The 22,450-nt window shown below is 44.3% G+C and overlaps 1 protein-coding gene across 3 annotated transcripts; it reads right to left on the bottom strand.

The window, feature by feature from the left end:
• Positions 1 to 3,422: 3,422 nt before the first annotated feature.
• On the bottom strand, positions 3,423 to 13,410 carry Cckbr (cholecystokinin B receptor). Of its 3 annotated transcripts, none has more exons than XM_076844145.1 (5): positions 13,260 to 13,410; positions 4,981 to 5,232; positions 4,586 to 4,835; positions 4,124 to 4,296; positions 3,423 to 3,961 (listed from the first exon to the last, which is right to left on the bottom strand). In XM_076844145.1, exons 1-5 carry the CDS (start codon positions 13,408 to 13,410, stop codon positions 3,423 to 3,425), a joined length of 1,365 nt encoding a protein of 454 aa, XP_076700260.1. The 3 variants fall into 3 exon arrangements, with proteins under 3 accessions (XP_076700260.1, XP_076700261.1, XP_076700262.1); XM_076844146.1 differs by having other exon boundaries at positions 4,139 to 4,296; XM_076844147.1 differs by lacking the exon at positions 4,981 to 5,232 and having other exon boundaries at positions 4,139 to 4,296.
• Between the last annotated feature and the right edge of the window lie 9,040 nt (positions 13,411 to 22,450).

Genomic DNA, 22,450 nt, shown 5'->3' with positions numbered 1-22,450 from the left:
GTGATAAACACCTTGTGAACACTGTTAGAATTTTCAAAATGGCAGTGTGAAGTTAATGTCACTATTCCTATCTTATAGCTCCAATTAAAAGTCACTGAGATAACTAATGCGCTAATTCATACAACTTGTTTTTTAAAGAGAGAATGAGAGAGGGGGGAGAGAGAGAGAGAGAGAGAGAGAGAGAGAGAGAGAGAGAGAGAGAGAGAGAGAGAGAATTTTTAGTATTTTATTTTTTAGTTTTCGGCGGACACAACATCTTTGTCTGTATGTGGTGCTGAGGATCGAACCCGGGCCGCACGCATGCCAGGTGAGCGCGCTACCACTTGAGCCACATCCCCAGCCCTCATACAACTTTTAAAAGGTAGGTAGGGACTGGAATCTAGGTCTTCCAGGATTGAAAGAAAGCAACATAATATAATGGAAAAAGTTTTTAGATTCAGATACCCAAGCTCAGTTCTTGGCTCTATTCTGGCTACAGGACCTCATATAACTCCCTTAAGCCTTTTCAGCTTCACTTTTTTCACCTCTCAAAAGAGGAGTAACGTTCTGTAGGTGTGTTCTAAGAGTGAAATGAATCAGTGTCTATAAAGTGCCTGTCACATAGTACCATGGCATTAGATTTCACCACCTCCCCTCCATCACCTGGGTCAGTCATCTTCCACTCCCTTATCCTGTTTCCAGCCCAACAGGGGAAGTCAGAGACATGAATAACTACAATAGAAGAGGAAAAACAGCAAGTCTGTACAAACATATCTGCTTTTCTAGAGTGACTGGGCAGGAGTTCATGGGGACAGTGGTATGAAATCTAGACCTGATATACTTTCTCAGGCTTCAAGAAATGGAAAATCAGATGGGGGAGAAGCCCAAGATTCCACATTTGGTAACTGAACATGGCATGGAGCAGGCTGATGGAGATGTTATCCACAGACCAAAGGGCTGACTTTGTTAGACTATGCCTGTGTGCTGGGTTCTAGGCCAGGCCTGAACCACATTCCACCTTAAACAGGCTGGACCCAGCCCTTCCCCACACAGCTCCCACTGCCTCTGGTAGTCACCAAGTTAACAAAGTCCAGAGTAAGGGGCTAACATCAGGGTAGCTGTCAATATCCCTTTATAAGGAAGAGTCAGGTATGCTGGGGAAACTAGAGGCAAGCCTATTCCTGCTGCAGAGAAAAGTTGGCAAGAGAGACTACGGCTCAGTATCTCCCTTCAGCTCCTCAGACCAGCTGGGATTCTATTTTTAACCAGCACTGTCTTAGGTTGACAGCTTGCAACGCCTTCTCCCTCCCTTTTTCCCTTCCTCCTGCCTCTTGCAGCCCAGAACCCTGTGGAAGGATGGATGGGAGCAAACCCAGCCCCGGTAAACAGAAGACCCACTCTCCTTTTTCACTGTCCTTTCCATCCAGCTCCTCTCCGGAGTAGTTACTGGGTGGACTTGGGAGGTATATTGGCTACAAAGGTTTAGGTTTCAGGCTCCTCACTTACACAGGCCCCTTCCAAGGCCCTGGGCAGGGTCTTAGCAATTTGGTATCTGTTATTTTTCTTTTTCCTTTTTTTAAAAAAAAGAACCCAAATTGTGTATACTTTACCTCCTACAAAGCATGGATGTGTCCCTCATGGGTGTGGCTCTCTCCCCATCTCCAGCTCAGTGTGACTATCGTCATTGCTATCTTGTTCTAATTTATTGTCTTGAGCCGCTTTCTCTCCTCTAGGTCTGTTTCCTCTGTTTTAGTCAGGTTTTTTTTTTTTTTAAATTGCTATGATTAAAAGATATGACAAGAACAATGTATTGGAAGAAAAGTTTATTTTCAGCTTGTTGTCTCAGTCCACAGACGGATGACTCAACCGCTCTGGGACTGAGATGAGGCAGAATATCATGGCAGAAGAGCGTGGTGGAGGAAAGCAGCTCAGCACATGTCAACAAAGAAGCAGTGAAAGTGATCTCAGCACACCAGGGACAAAATATAAGTCCCAAAGGCACACTCCCTGTGACCTACCTCCTCCAGTCAGATTCTACCTTCCTATAGTTACCACCCAGTTAATCCATCAGTGGATTAATTCACTGATTAGGTTGCAACTCTCATAATCCAATCATTCACCTCTGAATGTTTTTGCATTGTCTCACACATGAGCTTTTAGGGGATACCACATATCCAAAACCACAACACCCTTTTACTACTGGAACTCCTCTCATAACACTATCCCTTGATTATCCAGGTATGTCCCTTGGTGAAGTCTTCTGTTCCTGTGTGTGTATAGAGGTGATGTCGCTAGTCTCAGCCTCTCTCTGGGGCTCCATCAGTTTTACAGTCAAACCAGAGTCTGGGTTCTCAGACTCCTATTCGGGTACAGTCCCTTCAGCCCCCAACCCAGCCAAGCCTCTGCCCTTAGGCCTCTTTGTTATAGCCAGTCAGGGTGCTTTCATTAGGTGGATTTTGGCCAGGCTCTGATGCTGGAGGATAGAAAATGTACCATAAAAGAAGGCCCTACTCTTAACTTCTATACACCTGTCATGGTCTGATCCCTGGTGTTTCAGACACTCCTTGAATATGCTGAGTCTTATTATGCAATGCTTCCTCTTTTATCTTTTCATCAGAATTTTAATAAGCATCCATGCTTATAGTACCTTAACAATGGAATCATGACACGTCATGGATATCCTGCCTCCTACATCTACTCCCAGCTACTGTGACACTCAAAGAGAGTAAACCCTGTCCCATCTAGCCTCAAATCAAGGACTTTTGGGCACGGGGGGGGGGGGTGCAAAGGATTGGGAAGCTATGGAAGGGATTTGACAGGGAGGACTTCACACAAAATCCCACACCTCCTCACCTGCCTCTGAAAAAGTCCAGAAGTCTAGGAGGAAGCCAAGTTTATTATTATTTTTTAAAAAGAAGTCTAGTGAAGGAGGAGAAGGCAGGTCCACAGTCCTTAACTGGAAAGAGATGAAGTAGTTTTCAGTGCTAAACAGCCTATTGATCAGGGAGATGTGAGAATAGGCCTGTTGGTATTTTCAGTGCTAGTTGAGGAAAGGTTTGTGCGGTCAAACTGGGGACAGCCTAGAACATACAGAGTCACTCCTATGCTAGGCTCCATAGCCCCTAAAGAATCAGCGCTGTTAATGTATGTGTGTGCAAAGGGCAGGTCAGATCTTGTCAAAGTTCCCACTGACTAGGGATATTTCCCTGCTAGGGATGCTGTCCATGGTCAGTGCCAGATCTCTGGGGACAGGCTCCATCTATAACAGAAGTATGCCTCATTTTCTGTTTAAGCTTGTTTCCTGCTTCCTTTACCTTTTCCTGTGTATAGGGGCTAGTCCATGCTGTTGGGTGTCAGTTTTGGTTTGTATTTATTGTGCATGTGGATGGGATCTTGTGTTAAGGGCTTGTTTGTTCTGCCTCAGCCCATACTACTGCCACCCCTCAGCCAGGCCCCAGGGTGCTGATGGTGGTGTAGCTCAGCCTGGACAGGGAAGCTATGGAAGGGGTAGGAGGGTCTTCATCTGGAAGAGGCTTGGGGCGAGCTCGAGGAGGCCTTGGGCAACAGCGGGCACATGTGTCCAAGCAGGCCTGGCGAAAGCGACGGTGCATGAAGCAGTAGACTAGGGGGTTGACACAGGCCGAAGCATAGCTTAGTAAGTGGATGAAAGAGATGGGGGCCCCGGAGAGTGCCCGGTGTGCACCCGGGCCATCAAAGGCACGCCATGTGTTGGCGCTGTACACTGGCAGCCAACACAGAAAAAAAAGCACAACGATCACCAGCAACATTCGCACCACGCGCTTCTTGGCCAGCAGCTTGGCCTGGGTGGGCCGGGGGCCAGGTCCTGACCCAGCAGTAGGCGCGGTCAGTGTGGTCAGCTCTAGGGCGGGACGGGAACGTGGAAGTTGCACGTAGCAGCCATCACTGTCCTCACCAGTCAAGCCAGGCTCATTTCGGCAACGCCCATTCTGGTGGACAGGACCTGGGCACAGAGGGTAAACTGTCAGAGTGTAAGGCAGAGTCATACTAACCTCCAACCCAATCCCCACTTGCCCAGGCCCTCCATTTAACCTGGCACTTTATAGCCCCACCTACTATAGGCTCCACCCTTTCCAAAGTCCGGCCCCTCTAGGATCTCGCTCACCAGGTCCAGCCCCACCGGGCAGCCCTCCTTGGCTTCGGACACGGTTTTGGCTCTCATTGTCACTGTCTCCATCAAAGCGAAGTCCTAAGTAAAGCTCGCGGGAGATAAGCCCATAGGCCACTGCCATAACCACACCTGGGACGAAGAACAAGAGCAGGAGCAGCAGCACCGACCTAGAAACAGAACACAGTCCAAATACATGGGTTTCTATCAGTTGTTATCACGGAAGAGCCACGGTTGGTTTCTCTAGGGCTGTGGCCAGGTAGCTGATGAAGGAGTAGGGTTTGGGGATGCTGCTGAGAAGGGCAAGATAACTGGGGAGGGGCCCAAAATTAGAATCCCAGGGTGGGTAGGTGCAGAATGGGAACTGGCACAATTCTTGAAGCAACTGGAGGACTGTTATGGAGAATGGTCATAAGCATCTGATGAAGGTATTCTATGAAAGCGTTTGGGCACCCTCACCAGGTCTGGCGCACCCGTGCACTGGGCCAGCGATGCACACACTGTAGCACGCGAGGTCCAACTGGCTGCACAGCCGTGTACACAGGGTAGGGTACCATGAGCAGGCCGGACAGCAGCCACGTGGCTAAGATCACACGAACTGCATGGGAGCGTGTTTGCCACACACGTGCCTGGAGTGGTCGGCAGATGGCGCTGTACCGCTCCAGGGCGATGGCCACAAGGCTTAGCGTGGACACACTCACAGACACTCCTAAACAAGGGAAAAAGAAGGAATGGCCTCGGAAATTTGCACCACACACTCACCAGTGTTATTTCCTCACCCTCTCCCCCAATTAGAGAAGACCCCTACCTTTGTCAAGGAGAGGATCAAGGGTTAGGGTAGTTGTCTCACTCACCCATGAGGTATGAAACCGCCTTGCAGATGACTGTGCCAAAAATGAATGTGCCCATAAGATTGGGCAGGAGTGTGAAGGGCATGCAAGCTACAGCTAGCAGGAGGTCGCTGACTGCTAGTGAGAGCAAGAAGGCATTGGTGACAGTTCTCAGGCGGCGGCTCAATCCCAGGACCACAATGATGAGCACATTTCCTCCAACACTCATCAGAAAGATCACTGCATAAAGGGTGACTCTAATGGCCAGCTCCAGTTCTGGGCAGAAAAGGGAGAGATAGCATCAGGGGTTCTGGCTCCACTCAGCTAGAGCCCCCAACCCAACTTATCCCCAACCTCACCACCCAGCCAGATCCCTACATCCCAAGAACATGCTCTCCCCACCTCCTTAGTAAGAGGTGAACTTAAATCCTTTACCTTTCTAACCCCTTAAGGCTTAGTTAAGTTGGCCTAACTCTACTCTTCCTTAAGAGAGTCTGTATCTTCTCAAGGGTTGTTTCCAAATGCTTCCCTTCTTTTGCAGGCAAACTTCTTGAAAGGATTTTATTGTGTCTTCCCAGTCACCCAATCCATTGCTATACAAGGCTCTGTCCCCCATCACTTCTTCTCAAGATCTCTAATATTTTAACTACCAAATCTAAAGGTCCCTTCTTAATCTATACTATTTGACCTATCTGTATTATTTGACATTGTTGACCACCCATTATCTTTTGAGCCAGATCAGATCAAGTCCTTATTCTCTAAAACAAACAGCCCTTCCAAAAGAAAAGATCCTTCACTACTCTGTACTGTCTGCCACCCTTTAGCATGTCATCAGGATGCTCCAAACTGAACCTCCCACTTCCCACCTCCTCCTTACACTGTACCCACTGAAGCTAAACTGGATGACTCCGTTTCTTGAATGCATCTTATGCACTCGTGACTCCTTCCCTGCTCAAGTTGGCTTCTCAGTCTTTCACCAACCCCCTACTGCTACCCCTATCACAAACTTATTTTCTGTATCTGGTTAGTGCCTACTCACTCCATGTCAAGTCTCAGATTGACTGCCACTTCCTCTATAAGGCCCTTCTGGACAGGTACTAATCTCCCCTTCTTCTGACCCAGGCATGCTCTTTATGCATCTATTGGAGCCCTTTCTACTTTCTGCCTTATATTTCAGTCATCTCCATACATTCATTCTCACTCAATAAGCATTAGAGGATTTCCTTTGTGCCAGGTACTGGGGACAAAGGGAAGAATATGGCAAACTCCCTGCCCTCTGAAAGTTCATAGTGGAGACAGAAACTCAAATACTTAAACAAATAATTATTGCCATGTAGTATGATGAAAAGTGAGGCTGAAGGACGAACAAAGTGCTATGGGAGCTCACAGGAGAGATCCCTCACATTGCTGGGTGACTCAGAGGAGACAGGAGAATGGCACTATGCATTTGTGTCATTGCCTTTTGGGAGGTGGATCAATCTTTGGATCTCCATATCACAGCCATGCAGCCCTACACAAAACTGAATTTGAACTGGAGTAGATAGAATCACCTATCCCTATGGCCTCAGCAGGAGGGAGACTGGAGCTTGAAGGGAGAGATGTCAGGGGACAGACCTTCCCAGCTACAGAGGGGGTTGCCCTCTCTTCTCCAGCCACATACATTGGTTGTCTAAATATCATCAACCAATTCAGAAGTTGTTATAGGCATCATGTAAGTGTTATTTTTTAAGAAATCTCCAAACTGAACTCAGCAGTCACATTACTTGCTCAAGACCTAAAATGCTTGTCTTCCTCTGGCTCCTTCACTGCTCTGTCATTCATAATACTGCCTCCTTCTTCTCCCAAATATCAATTCAAATGCTTCTTTCTCCCTTTCTCTATATTCTATCATGACATTTCTTACTCTATTACTATATTTACTTTTCTGTCTTCCTCACTTGACCATGAACTTCTTGAGGGCAGGGACAATGTTCATCTCTTTTTCTAGGATATTGCTTGCAGTCAGCAAAATGCTTGGCATGTAGAAGGCAGTCAATACGTGCTTGTTAATGAACCTGTCTCTCAGGACAAAAAAGCACCTGTCTTCCTCCTCTTTATCCATCCTTCACTTCTATTAGGTGCTCCAGTATGCCCTCCCTTCTCTACTTTTGTCATGAAGACACATGATAGAGGGTGTTTGCGGTCAATGACAGGCTGTGATTTTGGATGCATTACTTTTCCTCTAAGGAAGGATTATGGAAAAATTGTGTGTGTGTGTGTGTGTGTGTGTGTGTGTACATGCATGCTTATATAGGAGGAAACAATGAACCGTTGGAAAGGGGATTTTGTCAAAGAAGTTCTTGGACCCAGAAAACATAAAAGAGCTAGTGGTCTCTCTTGTACTCTCTGTGTCTCTTCCAAGTCCACTGACTCTCCATCTCCACCCTGCCTACCTCCTTAATCTGTCTAGTATCACCTCTTCACATCCTCCTCTAGATCTCTCTTCAACTAATTCAACTAATTCTTGATGCAATTATTACATCTCAAGTTGGTAGAGCACTCTGAAATGTGAAAGGCATATTTCTCATTCTTTAATCCAGCTGATGTGCCCCATGTCTATGTCCTTGATCTTGGCTAATTATAGTAGACCAGAAAGCTTCACCTTATGAACCTAATCTGTCTGAGGATTCCTGAAAGCTAGAAGCCAAAGTCCCAGTAAAAATGGCCAGAAATTGTACAACACTTTGCTATTTTACTGGGCATTTCTAGCTGTTATTTATTCCAAGCCATTGCTGTATTTCTAGATCTTTGCTGTTGAACAGTTAGTGGACATGAAAAATTCTAATTAAAAGTAATTTTAGAGACAGGGTTTGGAAAGTGAGGGATGACTAGGTGAAACACAAGAGATTTTGTAGGCAGTGAAAGTATTCTGTATGATATTATAACAGTAGATATGCATCATTATACATTTCTTAAAACACATAGAACTGTATAACACACAAATGAAGTCTAATTGAAATACAGTGCTTAGTTATATGTATCAGTATTGGCTGATCAATTGTGATGAATGTGCCACTCTAATGTAAAATGTTAATAATATAAACTCGATGACTGTTGTATGTGGGAGTAGCAGGAAGAGTATATAGGAAGTTTCTATTTTCTGCTCAATTTTTCTGTGAACCCCAAACTAAAAATAGTCTATTAATTTTAAGAGTCATACACAAAACAAAAAATTAAGGTGTGTGTGTGTGTGTGTGCGCGCGCGTGTGCGCGTGCGCGCACGTCATAGTAGATGAATGGCCACAGTGAACCCAGACCTAACTTGGGGTGAAAGGAAGGGTGGTAGCAGCTCCTGGGGAACAGATATGAATGCCTTCATAGTTTATCCTTAGGCATAAGCTTCTTGGTAATGAGAGGAAAGTAGAAACCAGACCAGTGCACTCAGAAGACTGGGGCAGTTCAGTTCTTCTGAGGTCTGGAAGATTTGCATTTGTTCTGTCCAGACGTTGGCAGAGAAGTCTGAGCACAAAATTCCAGACAATGTAACATAAAATAAAAACCAGGATTTTCTAAGAAAGTACTCCACAGAACACTGAAGCTACTGATGCCTCTATCCTGGAAGGACTGGTCATCCATGCACATGGACATCAATGTAATATCAGTGTCTCTGTGGTAAGCATGAAAAGCATCTGAATGATGATGGATATTAGTTGGGTTAATGGGAGACATCTAAGTGTCAGTGGATACGAACCATGGAGCAGAATATACTTGCAAAGATATGTAGTTAATAGAGTAAGCACTGAGTAAGACTTTAGTCTTTGAGATAACATGTGGGAGGGTGAAAGTAACCTTATTTCCCTGGGTGATATTTGAGGAAAGGTAACATTTGCATATCTGTAAGGCAATATCATATTGAGCATGGGTTAATTTAAATTCAGGGAATAACTAATTAAGTGTTGTGATATTTGAACAAACAAGGGTAATAACCAAGTCTCTGTAAACAACATTGTATTTTGTAGATAACACCTTCAAGAAGCATAGGTTACATTCATAGATAAGTATGTTAATGGAGGAATAGCCAAATGATGATGATGAGAGATTAAAAAGTAATATCCAAACATGTGGGACATGTTAACATGTTAACATGAGAAATTAAACTCAATTAAATATTTGTGTGTGTGTGTGTGTGTGTGTGTGTGTGAGAGAGAGAGAGAGAGAGAGAGAGAGATACTGTGGAAAGGTCCTAGATCTTGCATATGCTAAGCAAGCTCTACCGCCGAGTTACATACCAAACCTCTTTTTAAAATTGTATTTTGAGACAGGGTCCCCTAAGTTGTCCAAACTGAGGACTTAGTCTCCTGACTTGCTGGAATTACAGGCAAGTTCCACAATGCCCAGCTATTAATCCTATTTGAGTGAAATTATTGAGCTCATGAGTAAATACAGGTAATATTTAGTTTATTTTTCTGATAATATCTGAGCATATAAGAGTAATAACTGTAACTTTATGGGTAATATCTGAAGAAGGGTTACTTAAACAAGCATGGGCAATATGTAATTGTGTGTGGATAATAATAAAATGAAAGTGAGTAGAGTTTGGTGGATGGGTAACATCTAAGTGACTGTGGGAAATAGTGAATGTGGGTAACATCCGTCTGTGGGTAGCACCTGATTGGACATAAGTGATACTCAAGTCTGCAGGTTTATATAAGAATAAAGTGGGTGCCAGGCATGGTTGTGCATCTCTATAATCCCAGTGGCTCAGGAGGCTGAAGCAGGAGGATCACAAGTTCAAATCCAGCCTCAGCAACTCAGTTAGTGAGGCCATGGGCAACTTAGGGAGACCATGTCTCTAAATAAAACATGAAAAAGGGCCAGAGATGTGACTCAGTGGTTAAGCGCCCTGAGTTCAATCCCTGATACCAAAAAAAAAAAAAAAAAAAAAAAAAAAAAAAGAAAGAAAGAAAAAACAAGAACAAAATTTGCAAATTTCTATTGGTAACATAGGATTGAGTCTGGATAACATCTGAATCTGTATGGGTAATGTCTGAATGAGTCTATGTGTGTAATATCTGACTACCTGGGTAACATTCCAATGTGTGTGAGAACAATATCTGTTTAAGTGAGGTCTATTGATTGCCTCTGTGCTCTGAATCACTTTATATCTTGATTTTTCAGGGATCCTTGCTCTATAGACTATCTTCTTTCTTATCAGAACCTTTAATCTTCTTTCTTGGCCCTCTTCCATCAAAAAATCTTAAATATCCTATAAGTGGAATACACCTGTAGTCCTAGCAATGTGAGAGGCTAATTAGGTGGGCAGATCATTTGAGACCAGCCTAGGCAACATAGAAAAATCCTGCCTCAAATATAAATTGTTTTAAATGCCCTTATTTCTACCACTACTAATACTACTACTATACATACACACAGGCATATACCAAAACAAACCAACCAACCAACAAATAATTCTTCCTTAACCCAGGAAGTACTACCTATTATTTCTCTTTCTCCAGCTCCCGTGAAGTTCTTGGAAGTTTTTGTCAAATACCGTTGTTCATTTTTCCCAACCCCTTTCCCACTGGCCCAATCTTAATGTAGTCAGACCTTAATACCTATAAATCTTCCTAAGGATTTCTTGTTACTGAATCCAAAGGATGCTCTTCTGTTTTGTTCTCCTCTGACTTTTATTAGCTGCACTGGGCCTCACTTATCACACCCTGCTTAAAACTGTCTCTTTTTTTGCTTGCTTTCTAGAAGGACATAGCTCCTCTCTCTGACAGTTCTGTCTGAATCTCCTTCATGGACTTTCATTTTTCTGACATTTATTTATTTATTACTAAGGATTGAACCCAGGGGTGCCTGACTACTGAGCTATATCTCCAGCCCATTTTTACTTTGAGGCAGGGTTTTGCTAGTTGCTGGGGTTGGCTTCAAACACATCATCCTCCTGCTTCAGCCTCCTGAGTAGCTGGGATTATAGGATTATACTTGTGCAAGACCAGTCCAGCTGTCTGGCTTTAAAATATCGATCTTCTGCTGGTAAGTTCCAGAGCCCTGGATTCAACAGTTGATTTGGTAACCCCACTTGGATGTACCACCAGCATTTCAACTTAGTGGGTTTCCAAAAAATGAGTTTATAATTACCTATTCCAAACCTGCTCCTTTGATATATATCTTTCTCATTACATAGTACCAACATTGACTCAACAATCCAAGCCAGAAAACTGGATGTCATCCCTTGACTCCTTCTACCTTCTCCACTTCTACTCAGTTGATTCCATTCCAGAAGGAGGTCTCAAATCCATCTACTACTCTCTATGCCCACCGTCAAGACCTCAGTCTAATCTAGCATCATCTTTCACACAGACATGTGTAACATAATATCTTTCGAGAGTATTCCTTTGCATTTTATCTCATCCTCCAGTCCATTCTTTACACTACGCAACTAATCCTGGCACTACTGATGAATCTTTAAGTAGCTCCCAATGTCCTCAGGATAAATATCCGCACTTTTTAGCCAGGCCCCTAAGGCTGTCTGTAATTTCTCTAGGCTGGTCCCCAGCCTGAGTGTTTATTATTTATCTTTAATGATACATGATCCAGCCACTCAGAAACTATATGACATTGAACAGAAGTACCACGGTTTTAAACTTTGGGCTTTTTACACATCCTACCCCGCTACTTGAGATGCTTTTTGCATCTTCTGCCTCTTAGCTGGATTGCTCTCATCTTTTTCATTTTCATTTTTACATAGCACCTCCTCAGGAAGCCAACTTCAATCCCATGGTTAGGCTAGGCCAGAGTGGCTCCTCCTGTGTGTCCCCATTGTATTTCTTGTCTCTTCCACTTGGGGTTGCCATTCTCTATTTACTTATCTCTCTTCACCACAAAATTCTGAGCTCCATGAAGTAGGAATTATGCCAGTTTTGTTCAACTCATATCCCTGCTGCCTAGCACAATCTCTGGTTCAATAAATATTTGCTGAATGAAAGAATCTAAGTGACAGTGTGTAACCAGTGGGAAAAAAAGGCATGAATTATTTTGTGTGATAAATAATACTTGGGTTACAATTTGTTTCCCTTCTTGATTTTAGAAAAACTTTATTCTGCTTTATCATTGCTCCCTTTTTAAAAGAATCCCATTCATTTTCTTTTTACTGAACTCTAATTTCAAGACCCTAGCTCCCAGGAATCATTCTCTGTGAAGTTCTCAAACCTGTCTCCTTTGGGTCCCCCAGTCCAGCCCTTTTGTTCCTTACTGACTGTGATTTTTCCATTGGTCTTTCTCTGCACTTGACTATGGACTGACGAATATGTACACTGGGTCTAGTTCATCCCTGTGTCCACAGCACCTAACCTAGGGACTAGGATAGAAGGTGTTCAGAGAACAGTCAGGACAGGAAGGGTTCAGAAAGGGAAGAAAATGTATTTTAAGATGTTCATCAAGACAATGAGATGCTAGCAGACAGGAGGAGTAACAGTCACTCTGAGGACTGGGTGTTTGGAAGCAGTTTAAAGATGGGTGGATGGGAAGAGGTGATAGTAACACAAAGGGAGGGGGTGATGAAAGGGGCAGCCTGTCTAGCAGGGTGAGACTTAAAGAAGGGCAGAGTGGAGAGAGGATTTGGAAGTGGCTGGGAGACATTATGAGAGGAGGGAGGAAGGGAGAGGGCAAGGGCAAGCAAGCACAGAGCTGGGAAACACAGAGCCTTGAGAACTCCAACTTGGGAGGCAGAGGGGTTTGAGGATGAGCAAAATAATGCAGTCAGGCAGCTCTAAGGAGCATCCCCCAGTGTCCAGTCTAATTCAGATTTGAAAATCTTATTTGGGAAGGCTGGTGTTGGGGTGGGATACACAGCAGATTACAACTAACTTCCCATTCAGACCTCCCACCGTGCTTCCTCCCTCAACCAGCTCCTTCTTTTTGCCTTCCTTTCTTCCTTCCCTTTCCTATTGTGGTTCTGTGAGCTGGATGTAAAAGGGGGACAGAAAAAGATCTAGAAGGGCTGGCAAGGGGAGGTTCTTGTCCCTTAACTATGTGTGCTGTGTGGTGCTGTTGTTTGGGGGTTACCAAGAGCTCTGGTGTGATCAGGGGCCGGAATGTGAAGGGTTCTGACCAGGTGATGTGAAGCTGTGATGTGGTTTTAAGAGCTGTAGGGACCAAATGTGTGAGGGGGAGCTCTTTGGGGGCTGAGCAAGTTCTATGAGGGGGCCGCTGCGGGGGGGTTGTCGCTGCAGTGTAGAAGTCGCGGGGGAGGCTCTATTAGTATTACGGGGTGCAGTGAAAAGGAGCATGTGGTGGGGGCTTAGGGGGGCACCCACCTCTTGTCCCGGCTCCGCGGATGCGAGGGGGCTCGCAGCTGAGGTTGCCCGCACTGCTGCTGTTGAGGAGGGGGCCACCTGGGCGGCACAGTGAAGCCCCCGGCCCGGGTCCGGGTCCCTGCACGCTCCGGTTTAGCTTAAGCAGCTCCATGGCCCCAGCTGAGCCCGCTACCTCACTCTGCTCCGCCAGGCGGGTTCCCGCCAAGGCTCCACCTGCTCATGCCGAGATTCTGGTTCAGACTCCCGCCTACCCCACCCCCTGCCCCGCCTGGTCTCCGCCCTCAGCCCTGGCCCCTGGCCCTCAGTTCCTGGGCTCGCCCCGCCTAGGCTCCGGTGCCTCCCGGGCTCCGGTCTGCCTCTCCCACCAGGTGACTCTCCGCCTTCCTCCCTCGCTCGCTCGGGAGTTACGCGTCCTCCAGCGTGACTGTCCTCCAGGCTCGCCCCCTCCCTAGATCTCTGGTCTTCTCTGAAGAGATGTCTTTCCAGCCCACCTCCCTTTACCAACGCCCCCATGAATTCTGGGGAATTCGTGTGTGATGCGTGTGTGTGTGTGTGTGTGTGTGTGTGTGTGTACGCTGGCGCGCGCTAGTGTTGGCGGGGCGGAGGGAGATTGTGGGAGAGGGAGGGCGAGAGGAGTGGGGGCAGTGTGCAGCTTTTGCCGGGCCAGCATCTTTCTCTGCTGGGTCAGGGGACATGGAGGTGGCGATGGCAAGGTGGGTTTGCATTCAGGGGTCACCCGCTGCGGCGCAGGTGCCTTAGCTTGCTTGGCACGGCGGTTGTGGTACTGTGCCGCAGTGGCTGCAGTGACCGTCACACTACACTAAGGTTGTTTTTCAGTTCCTTGCAGCTCCCAACTGTGAGTTGGGGCTGGGGTAGCTTCTGCAAGTGCTTTATGGAACCACCCCATCTCTATCTGATATCCAACACCAGGCTTTTTCACTCAAGGGTTCCAAGGAACCCTCAGAAACTGGGAGGGATGGGGGAGGGCGTTTTTTCTCCACCGGGAAGTCCTAGCAGGGGAAAGGGCTGCCCAAAGAAAGAGTCTTACTAGGGTGCGGAGGGCGGCGGTAGATGGAGGTGAAAAAATGCCTAGGATATATAGGATTGGGTAGTGTTTTAACCACCCACCCTGGACCCAGGCAAAAGAGAGGAGGCCTGGCTGTCTCTTTGGTCTCCAGGCAGCGTCCACCCCCAACCGACACGCTGACGCTCCCTGTTTGCTCTCAGTGCAGGTGGAGCCGCCTGTTTAGAGTGTCAGGTTCCCACGAGCGGGGGCCAAAGGTGGCCGGGCCACTGGATGTAGAGCAGGAAGCTGAAGGGTGCCCCTGCAAGACTGAAGTGGGTTCAGCTTCTTTGGGCAGGATTTGCCTCCTCTACTGTGTGAGCCCCGTTCCCTATCCATTGTTTTTCATTCCAAAAAATTCCGGTATGACTGGAAATTCTATTTTCTGGCCCCCAGAATTGGTTGCAAGAGATGGGGGCTTCATTAGACGAGCAGGTTAGAGTGGGGATGGGGTCTGGGTTTATGGGGAATTTACAGTATTTATTTAATTAATCTTTTGGAGAGGACCTAGTCCTGTCCGTGTTTATAGTGGCTGAGGAATTGGAGGAGGGCTTAAATCTGGGGTGTGTGGGGGGGTCATCACCTACCCCCCACTTCCTTTTCTCCTGGCACTGCCTGCCTTGCTCTTCTGAGAGCTCTGGACCAGAAGAGCTTGATTTGCTATTTGTTTAACTCCAGCACAGGTGGAGCCACAGATAACCTGCTGAACTTTTCCCACATTGGATGTGGACAAAGGAAATGTAGGGAGAGAGGAATGGAAACAGAATTAGATTGCATTCACTTATTCAACAAACCATGTGCCAGATATAGGACCACTGTGCATTGTCTTGCATATATTCTGTCTCTGAGTAGCTCCAGCTCTAATGGAGATTTTTCCAAGTAAACCAGTGATTGCAATACATGTCATAAATGCATCCATCAAGACACATGAATCAGAAATTTAGGAATTATTCTAAATGCCTTCCTCCTTTATGCTCCTTCACCCCTATAATGAAGGCTGTGATTCAAAACCTAGACTCCTCTCCAAAAATGATGGATTTATTCTCCAGCTGCTGAGAGTGCTTCTGGAAGATGGCCTCAACTGTCAACCTCCTATCAGGAGTTGTCTGAACAGAAGAAAGCCAGCTCATCCAAGGTCATGTACCCTTTCTGAGGCTTCCTGTTTCCATTGACTGCTCAGTGCAGGGATTGAAGGGTTCAGTCCTCCTACTCCAATAAAGGACAACTCTGAAATGTGTTCACAGCCCCAGAGCTCCTCATGGGGTTGACTGAGGCCTCTGTTGGGACTGAATTATTGCTCAGCTTCTCCCTTCGCCCAATCCTATTTTAATTCTCTCTCTTGCACTCCAAGAGCACTCCTTAGTAAACATCCTTTACAGGAATCTCTGTTTTAGAGTTTGCTTCCTGGGGAACATAACTACATCACTCCTGTATTAAATCAATCATGAAGTGCTGCTGATTTTAGCTACTGAGTGTTCTTTGATTCTGCCTGCTTATGCATCCATAGACATTACCTTGCATCACTCTCCTAGTTTCCTAAGTGGGCCACTGCATTTTTCTGGTGCCTCCTTGTATCCACCTTCTACCTTATAGCTATAGTGCTGTGTTCAGAATGCCAATTAATTATGCCGCTCTCTGACCTTTCCTTTTGGGATAGATAAAACCCTTTAACAGGATCTGTGAAACCCTCATGGCCTGACTCCTGCTTACTTCTCTATCTTACTTCTTTCAAGGCACTGTATTTTTTTTTCTTTCCTCTGTAGACACACTGGTGTTCATTTAGTCCCCCCCCCAACTTTTATTGTTATCCATCCCCCAGTTATATGCCTTTTGCAATGCTCTCTGGAAGCTTCTTTCTTCCTTCTTTCCTCATCCATGGGATCTCAGTTTTCAAGCAGCAATTCCTTAGGAAAATGTTATCCATGGCTTCCTCTCCCGGGACAAATAGAATCACGGGATGACCTGCAAAATGATTACCCTTGTAGAATCTTCTCTTGAACGTGTGTGGACCTTTGAATATAATGAGGTACTACTTCCATGATTATGCTATGTGCCAAAGGGATTTTTCAGATGTAATTCAGTTTACTAATCAGTTGACCTCAAGTTAGGAAAATTGTCCAACTAGTCCTAACCACATCACACTAAGTCCTCTTGAAGGACTTTCTCTCTGGCTGCTCACAGCAGCAAAAATCAGAGAGATTTGTAGAACAAGGATTCATCACACTATCAATGGCTTGAAGATAGAAGAGCTCACTTGGAGGAATGCAGGAGGAAGTTGCTAACTGGAGGATGGGAAGGATGTGGGGTAAGTGCCTGAGAGTGGCTTCTCATTGACAGTAGCCCCAAGCCGACAGCCAACAAAGGAACAGACACTTCAGTCCTCCTCCAAATCTCTAGAAGAAAATTTAGTCTAGAAAATTTAGTCTAGATAATACCTTGTGCTGAACAGAGAACCCAGCTACACTGTAGACTTCTGGCCAACAAGTATGTGAACTAATGAGTAGGTATTGTTTAAGCCATGAAATTCATGGTAACTTGCTACAGCAGCAATAGAAAAAGGATATACCTTCCATCTCAGGAAGCAGCAAGTGCAGACCCTTATAAACCAAGCAAGAAAGAAATGAAACATTGGGAATTTGTTGAGATTTAGAAAGAAAGATTTGGAAAGATTGCAGTGGTAGTTAGTGTGGAAGGCAACCTAATGAGTGAGACTAATAGGATTCTATGATAGTAATTCTGGTGAGAAATGTTGGTGGCTCGAACTAAAGTCATTGAGGCTATACAGAAATCTGAAGATGACTTTTTAAATTTATTTTTGGTACTGGGGATTACTGAATCCAGGGGCGCTTTGCCACTTTCCCCAGTCCATTTTGAGACAGGGTCTCAGTACATTGCTGAGGCTGGCCTCATACTTGTAATCCTCCTGCTTCAGTCTCCCAAGTAGCTGGGATTGCAGGCATGTGCTACTACATTCAGCCTTGAAGAAGACCATTTAACAAAGCTTGGATAAAGACCAGCCTGCTGGATAGGGAAAGACTATCCAGACCAGGCTGGGGAGAGAGAGACCATGACAGAGAAGGTAGGAAGAAAACAAAAGAATGAAGCATCATAAAGCTAAAGAAGAAGTGATCTAAGGAGAAAGTGCTGATCTTGTTCAAATGCTTCTCCTGGATTAAAAACAAATAAGGATTGAGAAGTGTACTATGAATTTAGTGACTTGGAGATCCTTGGCAACCTTGAAAAGAGCCATTTTGGTGAGGTCATTGAGGCAGAAGATAGGAGGGTATACTAAAAACTGAATGAAAGGAGGAGGTGGGATGAGTAACATTAGGCAAGTATGATTTTTTTTTAAATTTTTTAAAATTGTAGATGAACACACAGTATCTTTATTTATTTTTATGTGGTGCTGAGGATCAAACCCAGTGCCTCACACATGTGAGGCAAGTACTTTACCATTGAGCTACAGCTCCAGCCCCGCAAGTATGATTATTAAGAAATTGAAAGGGGGCAGAACTAGAGATGGATGTGAAAGGAAAGATTTTTAAGGTGAGAGAACTATAACTTGTTCTCAGATGGAATTACTCCAGTATATATATAAGAGTCTGAAGATTGATAGATATGTAGAGAATGGCAACACAGAGAATGGCTAATTTTTAAAAATATTTAATTGATTTTATTTTTAAATACATGGCAGCAGAATGCATTACAATTCTTATTATACATATACAGCACAATTTTTCATATCTCTGATTGTATATAAAGTATGTTCACATCAATTCAGGTCTTTATACATGTACTTAGGATAATGATGTCTATCACTTCTACCATCATTGCTAACCCCGCTCCCTCCCTTCCCCTCCCACCCCTCTTCCCTACCTAGAGTTTGTCTATTCCTCCCATGCTCCCTCTCCTTACCCTATTATGGCTCAGTCACCTTATATCAGAGAAAATATTCGGCATTTGTTTTTTTTGGGATTGGCTAACCTCACTTAGCATTATTTTCTCCAACTCCAACCATTTACCTGCAAATGCCATGATTTTATTCTCCTTTATTGCTGAAATATTCCATTGTGTATATATGCCACATTTTTTAAATCCATTCATCTACCGAGGGTCATCTAGGTTGGTTCCACAGTTTAGCTATTGTGAATTGTGCTTCTATAAACATTGATGTGGCTGTGTCCCTGTAGTATGCTGTTTTTAAGTCCTTTGGGTATACACTGAGGAGAGGGATAGCTGGGTCAAATGGTGGTTCCATTCCCAGTTTTCCAAGGAATCTTCCAAATAATGGCTAATTAATAATGCCAGGATGCTGAGAGGGAAAGGATGTATAGAATCCAGAGTAGAAGTGGAGATGATGGGAGAATCAATCTCAATTGTAAGAGGAAATTAGTAGAAGAGGATAGTTATAGATGAAACTAAGTCACAGCCAACCACATAACTACTCTATTTCCGTTTTTGTTTTTGCAGCTTTATGACTAGGACAGTGGTTGTAGGTGGAAGTGAAAAATGAAACATCCAGGTCAGGGTCTTAAAGGAGAGCCACAGACCCTCTTTTCCTTACTGCTCTTGTTTGCAGGCTGATTGGGGATATGAAGGAAGCCATCTTTGATTAGGCAGGAAGGGTAACTCACTAGGGATGGCAGAATGACAGGAAGGAAGGACCCTGGGTCTTTTTTATTCTCAAATCATTTTATCATTCTTGGTTTTTATGCATGAAAAAGAAAAAAATCCCTACAATCTTACGTCTCTGTAATTTTTTTTCTCTATTGTCATAGCAACCTAACCAGCATTTTAACTAACACAGTAGATTTATAAATTTGGTAGGGAGCTGCTGTCTTATAGTTCTGTTATCTCTTTGAAGTTGAAGATTAGGCTATCCATGACTGATGTGTGTTTAAAATTTTAGGACCAAGAAGACCATATAATGGGAGAAGGAAAATGGAGACAAGAGGAAAGTAGTAATACAATAGGAAAATATTGGGGTGCACTGGAGGATTGATGACCATAAATTTCCAGTGTATCAATTTCTCTAGCAGAGATCAGCTAGTTGGATGCAAACATAAAGAATACTGATGGTTTGCTTTATTCAAAATTGGGATTTTTAAATATCTTTAAAAATTTTTTAGTTATATATGGACCAAATATCTTTATTTTATTTACTTATTTTTTATGTGGTGTTGAGGATTGAACCCAGTGCCTCACATGTGCGAGGCAAGTGCTCTGCCACTGAGCCACAACCCTAGCACTCACAATTGGAATTTTAACACAGTTGTAGGATGGAAAAATAAAGGGACAAGAATGAAGTAATGGGCCATGAAATCTCTGCTGGACATGGAGAAGAGAGAGACTATGCGGGAGGTGACAATGCTTAAAGTGAGAAATAGGTGAGTTCCAGAAGATTGGCAGTTGTCAGCAATGAGGAAGAAAAGTTATGAGTTTCAAGGTCTATTGAGAATGAGGAAGCAACACGGTTCATGTGGGACCCCAAATCTGATAGATGATGTTGAGAGATGAGAAGTCATCCCTTTCTGCAGGGGATGGTATATCCCCTAGATATACCATTCTTAGGGGACTGTTCGTTTTAGTACAGGTATTGGGAATGCTCAAAGAAGTTGAGAATGTAAGAGTTTTAGGCTTTTGGAAAAGAAGTTATAGGGAACAAAATTTATCTGACAAGCTTTTCTTAGTCCCACAAGTCTGGATTAGGTGCCTTCTCTGTGTGCATATGTAACACCCTGTATCTTTTAATATGGTAATTCCTACAATAACATGTCTTGTAATTGTTTTTTTGCTTGTTATTTCAGGGCTCTGTTTCCTGCCTTTGTGACTGTATTTGGAGATAGAGCCTTGAATGAGGTAATCAAGATTAAATGAGGTCATAAGAGTGGGTTCCTAATCCAATAGAACTGGTGTCCTTATAAAAAGAAGAGGAGACCAGAGATCAATCTCTCTCCCTCTTTGTCTCCCTCTCCACTATACTCAGAGGAAAGATCACGTGAGGACACAGTGAGAAGGCAACTGTCTGCAAAACAGGAAGAAAGCTCTTATCAGAAACTGAATCTTTAAGTACCTTGACCTAGGACTTCTAGCTCTGAAATTGTGAGAAAATGTATTTCTGGTGTATAAGCTACCCAGCTTGTGGTATTTTGTTATGGCAGCCTGGGCAGACTAATACGTGCCCCTCTCTTCAATAGTTTATCAAAAGTATTCCCCACACCTCTCATTACTTGTTTTCTGTCTTTTTTATCTCACACTCAGATTCTAGCTCCAGCTGAATGTTCATGCTTGACTTCAGGAAACTTGAACTTCAGTTTTCTTGTTTGTTCAATATTATTCATCATCTTTGGACCTTGCTCATATTCTATAAATGCTAGTGGGTAGTGGGATGTGAGAGTCAGGAGATGGTGAGTTAGATTGATTTCATGAAGATGGTTTACAAGGATGGCAAAAAAAAAAAAAAAGAAAAAAAGAAGAAAAAGAAGAAATAGCTATAGTGGAGAAGGGGGAAATACCATGAGCAGAAGAGGGAAGAGAGGGGATAAAAATGTAGTGTTAAGAGGGTAGACACTCATATCTCAAAATCAGGAAATTTCATCTATGCCAAGAGTAATCCAGCATATGGAGAGAATGAGATTGCTCAACTCCAGGAAACAGAGAGGGTTTAGATCTGAGCAAGGAGGGAAATGCAAAGTCAATATGGATAGTCACAGGAAACAATTGCAAGACGTTCTGAAGTAGGCTCAGGGTCAGTCCTGAGTGAAGCTGTCTTTAACTCAAGCCTTGACCTGCCTAGGTTATCTGCTATTTTTTGTTTTCTTTTGTTTTGCTTTGCTCTTTGGAGGGGGATTTTGGACCACCTATCTTCAATTTTATATCTAGAACAATTTCTCTTTCCTTTGGGGAAATTTCAGCCATCTGTGCTCCAATATGGGCACATGATCTTTCTTCCAGTATTCTGTAGTACAACTAAGATAAGAGGGGAACACTTAATGCTTCAGTAAGTGTTCAGAAGAAACAGCCAAAGAAAGGAGAATATAGTTCCTAACACACAGAGAGATAACTTGCTTTATTAGGTACTGCTATTTCTAACTAGCTTGTAGGTCCAGGAAACCCAGTGTTCATGACCCAGAGTCATGTAATGTGCTCTTCCTCCAGCACCCTGATTCTAATACCCAGGAAGCTTGGATCCAGTGCTAGGAGTCATAGTTTAGTCCTTGGGGTGCCTGCTTGCTCCTTCCCCCTTTGCTTAGCTCCTCTCTCTGTGTCTGATTAGGTTGCCTCTTCCACACCTTTCAAGGCCTTCTCTTCACTGCATTTCTATGATGTGCAGACGTGCTTCTGTGCTGACTCTCTGCCTACGCAACCCCTGCCCACACAGGAGGCTCTTCTCTTGGAATAAACAAGGAGGAAGCAGGCTGAGAAAGCAGGTGGCTGGAACCAGAGCAGGAAGGGATGTTGGGTAAAAGAAAGAAACCAGGGGCAGGACTGGACTTCTACATTCCCGGGGCTTGTGCTGGGAGAGAGCAGAGGCACATCCCCAGAGGCTGACTCTAGCTAGATGGTTATACTTTGCTTTCCACACAGGCCTTCATAGGTAGGCTAAGAGAGGTCTGGATCTGCCAAATCAGGGCTTCACTTGAGGGATAGAAGAGCCAAAGGAAGGTCATTCAGAAAGGGTTTCCATAAATGCCCCCGAGTTATTAATCTCCAGGGCTCTATAGGACCTGTTGATGAAGGGAAAGACTGAGGTCAGCAGGCTAAGGTACTGAAAATGGAAAAGCAATGACAGGAAAGGATCTGTGTAATTTAGGGGTGAAAAGTACAGGGAATTTTCATTCATTTCAGTCCTGAATGTTCCCAGCCATTAGTGGTACTACCTTCAACAGAGCTGCTTTAGACTCTGATTTGGGCACAATCTCCTCAGTAATGTCTCTTATCATCACCACTGATATACTTTAGTCCTTGTGTAAAATATAGGAAGAAGGGTTTTCACAGACCAATTGAGATTACAATTTCCTAACATCATTCTTTGTCCCAAAGATTTCATTTCTCCCTGGGTAATTCTCAGCTTTTCAAAAGCAATGCAATCCTGAGGCCTGGGAGGGAGTTGTAAGGAGGGATGGGA

This window comes from Callospermophilus lateralis, chromosome 2, assembly GCF_048772815.1.
Source record: "Callospermophilus lateralis isolate mCalLat2 chromosome 2, mCalLat2.hap1, whole genome shotgun sequence".
In the NCBI taxonomy this organism is placed as follows: Eukaryota; Metazoa; Chordata; class Mammalia; order Rodentia; family Sciuridae; genus Callospermophilus; species Callospermophilus lateralis.
This window is presented reverse-complemented; position numbering and strand designations above follow the sequence as displayed.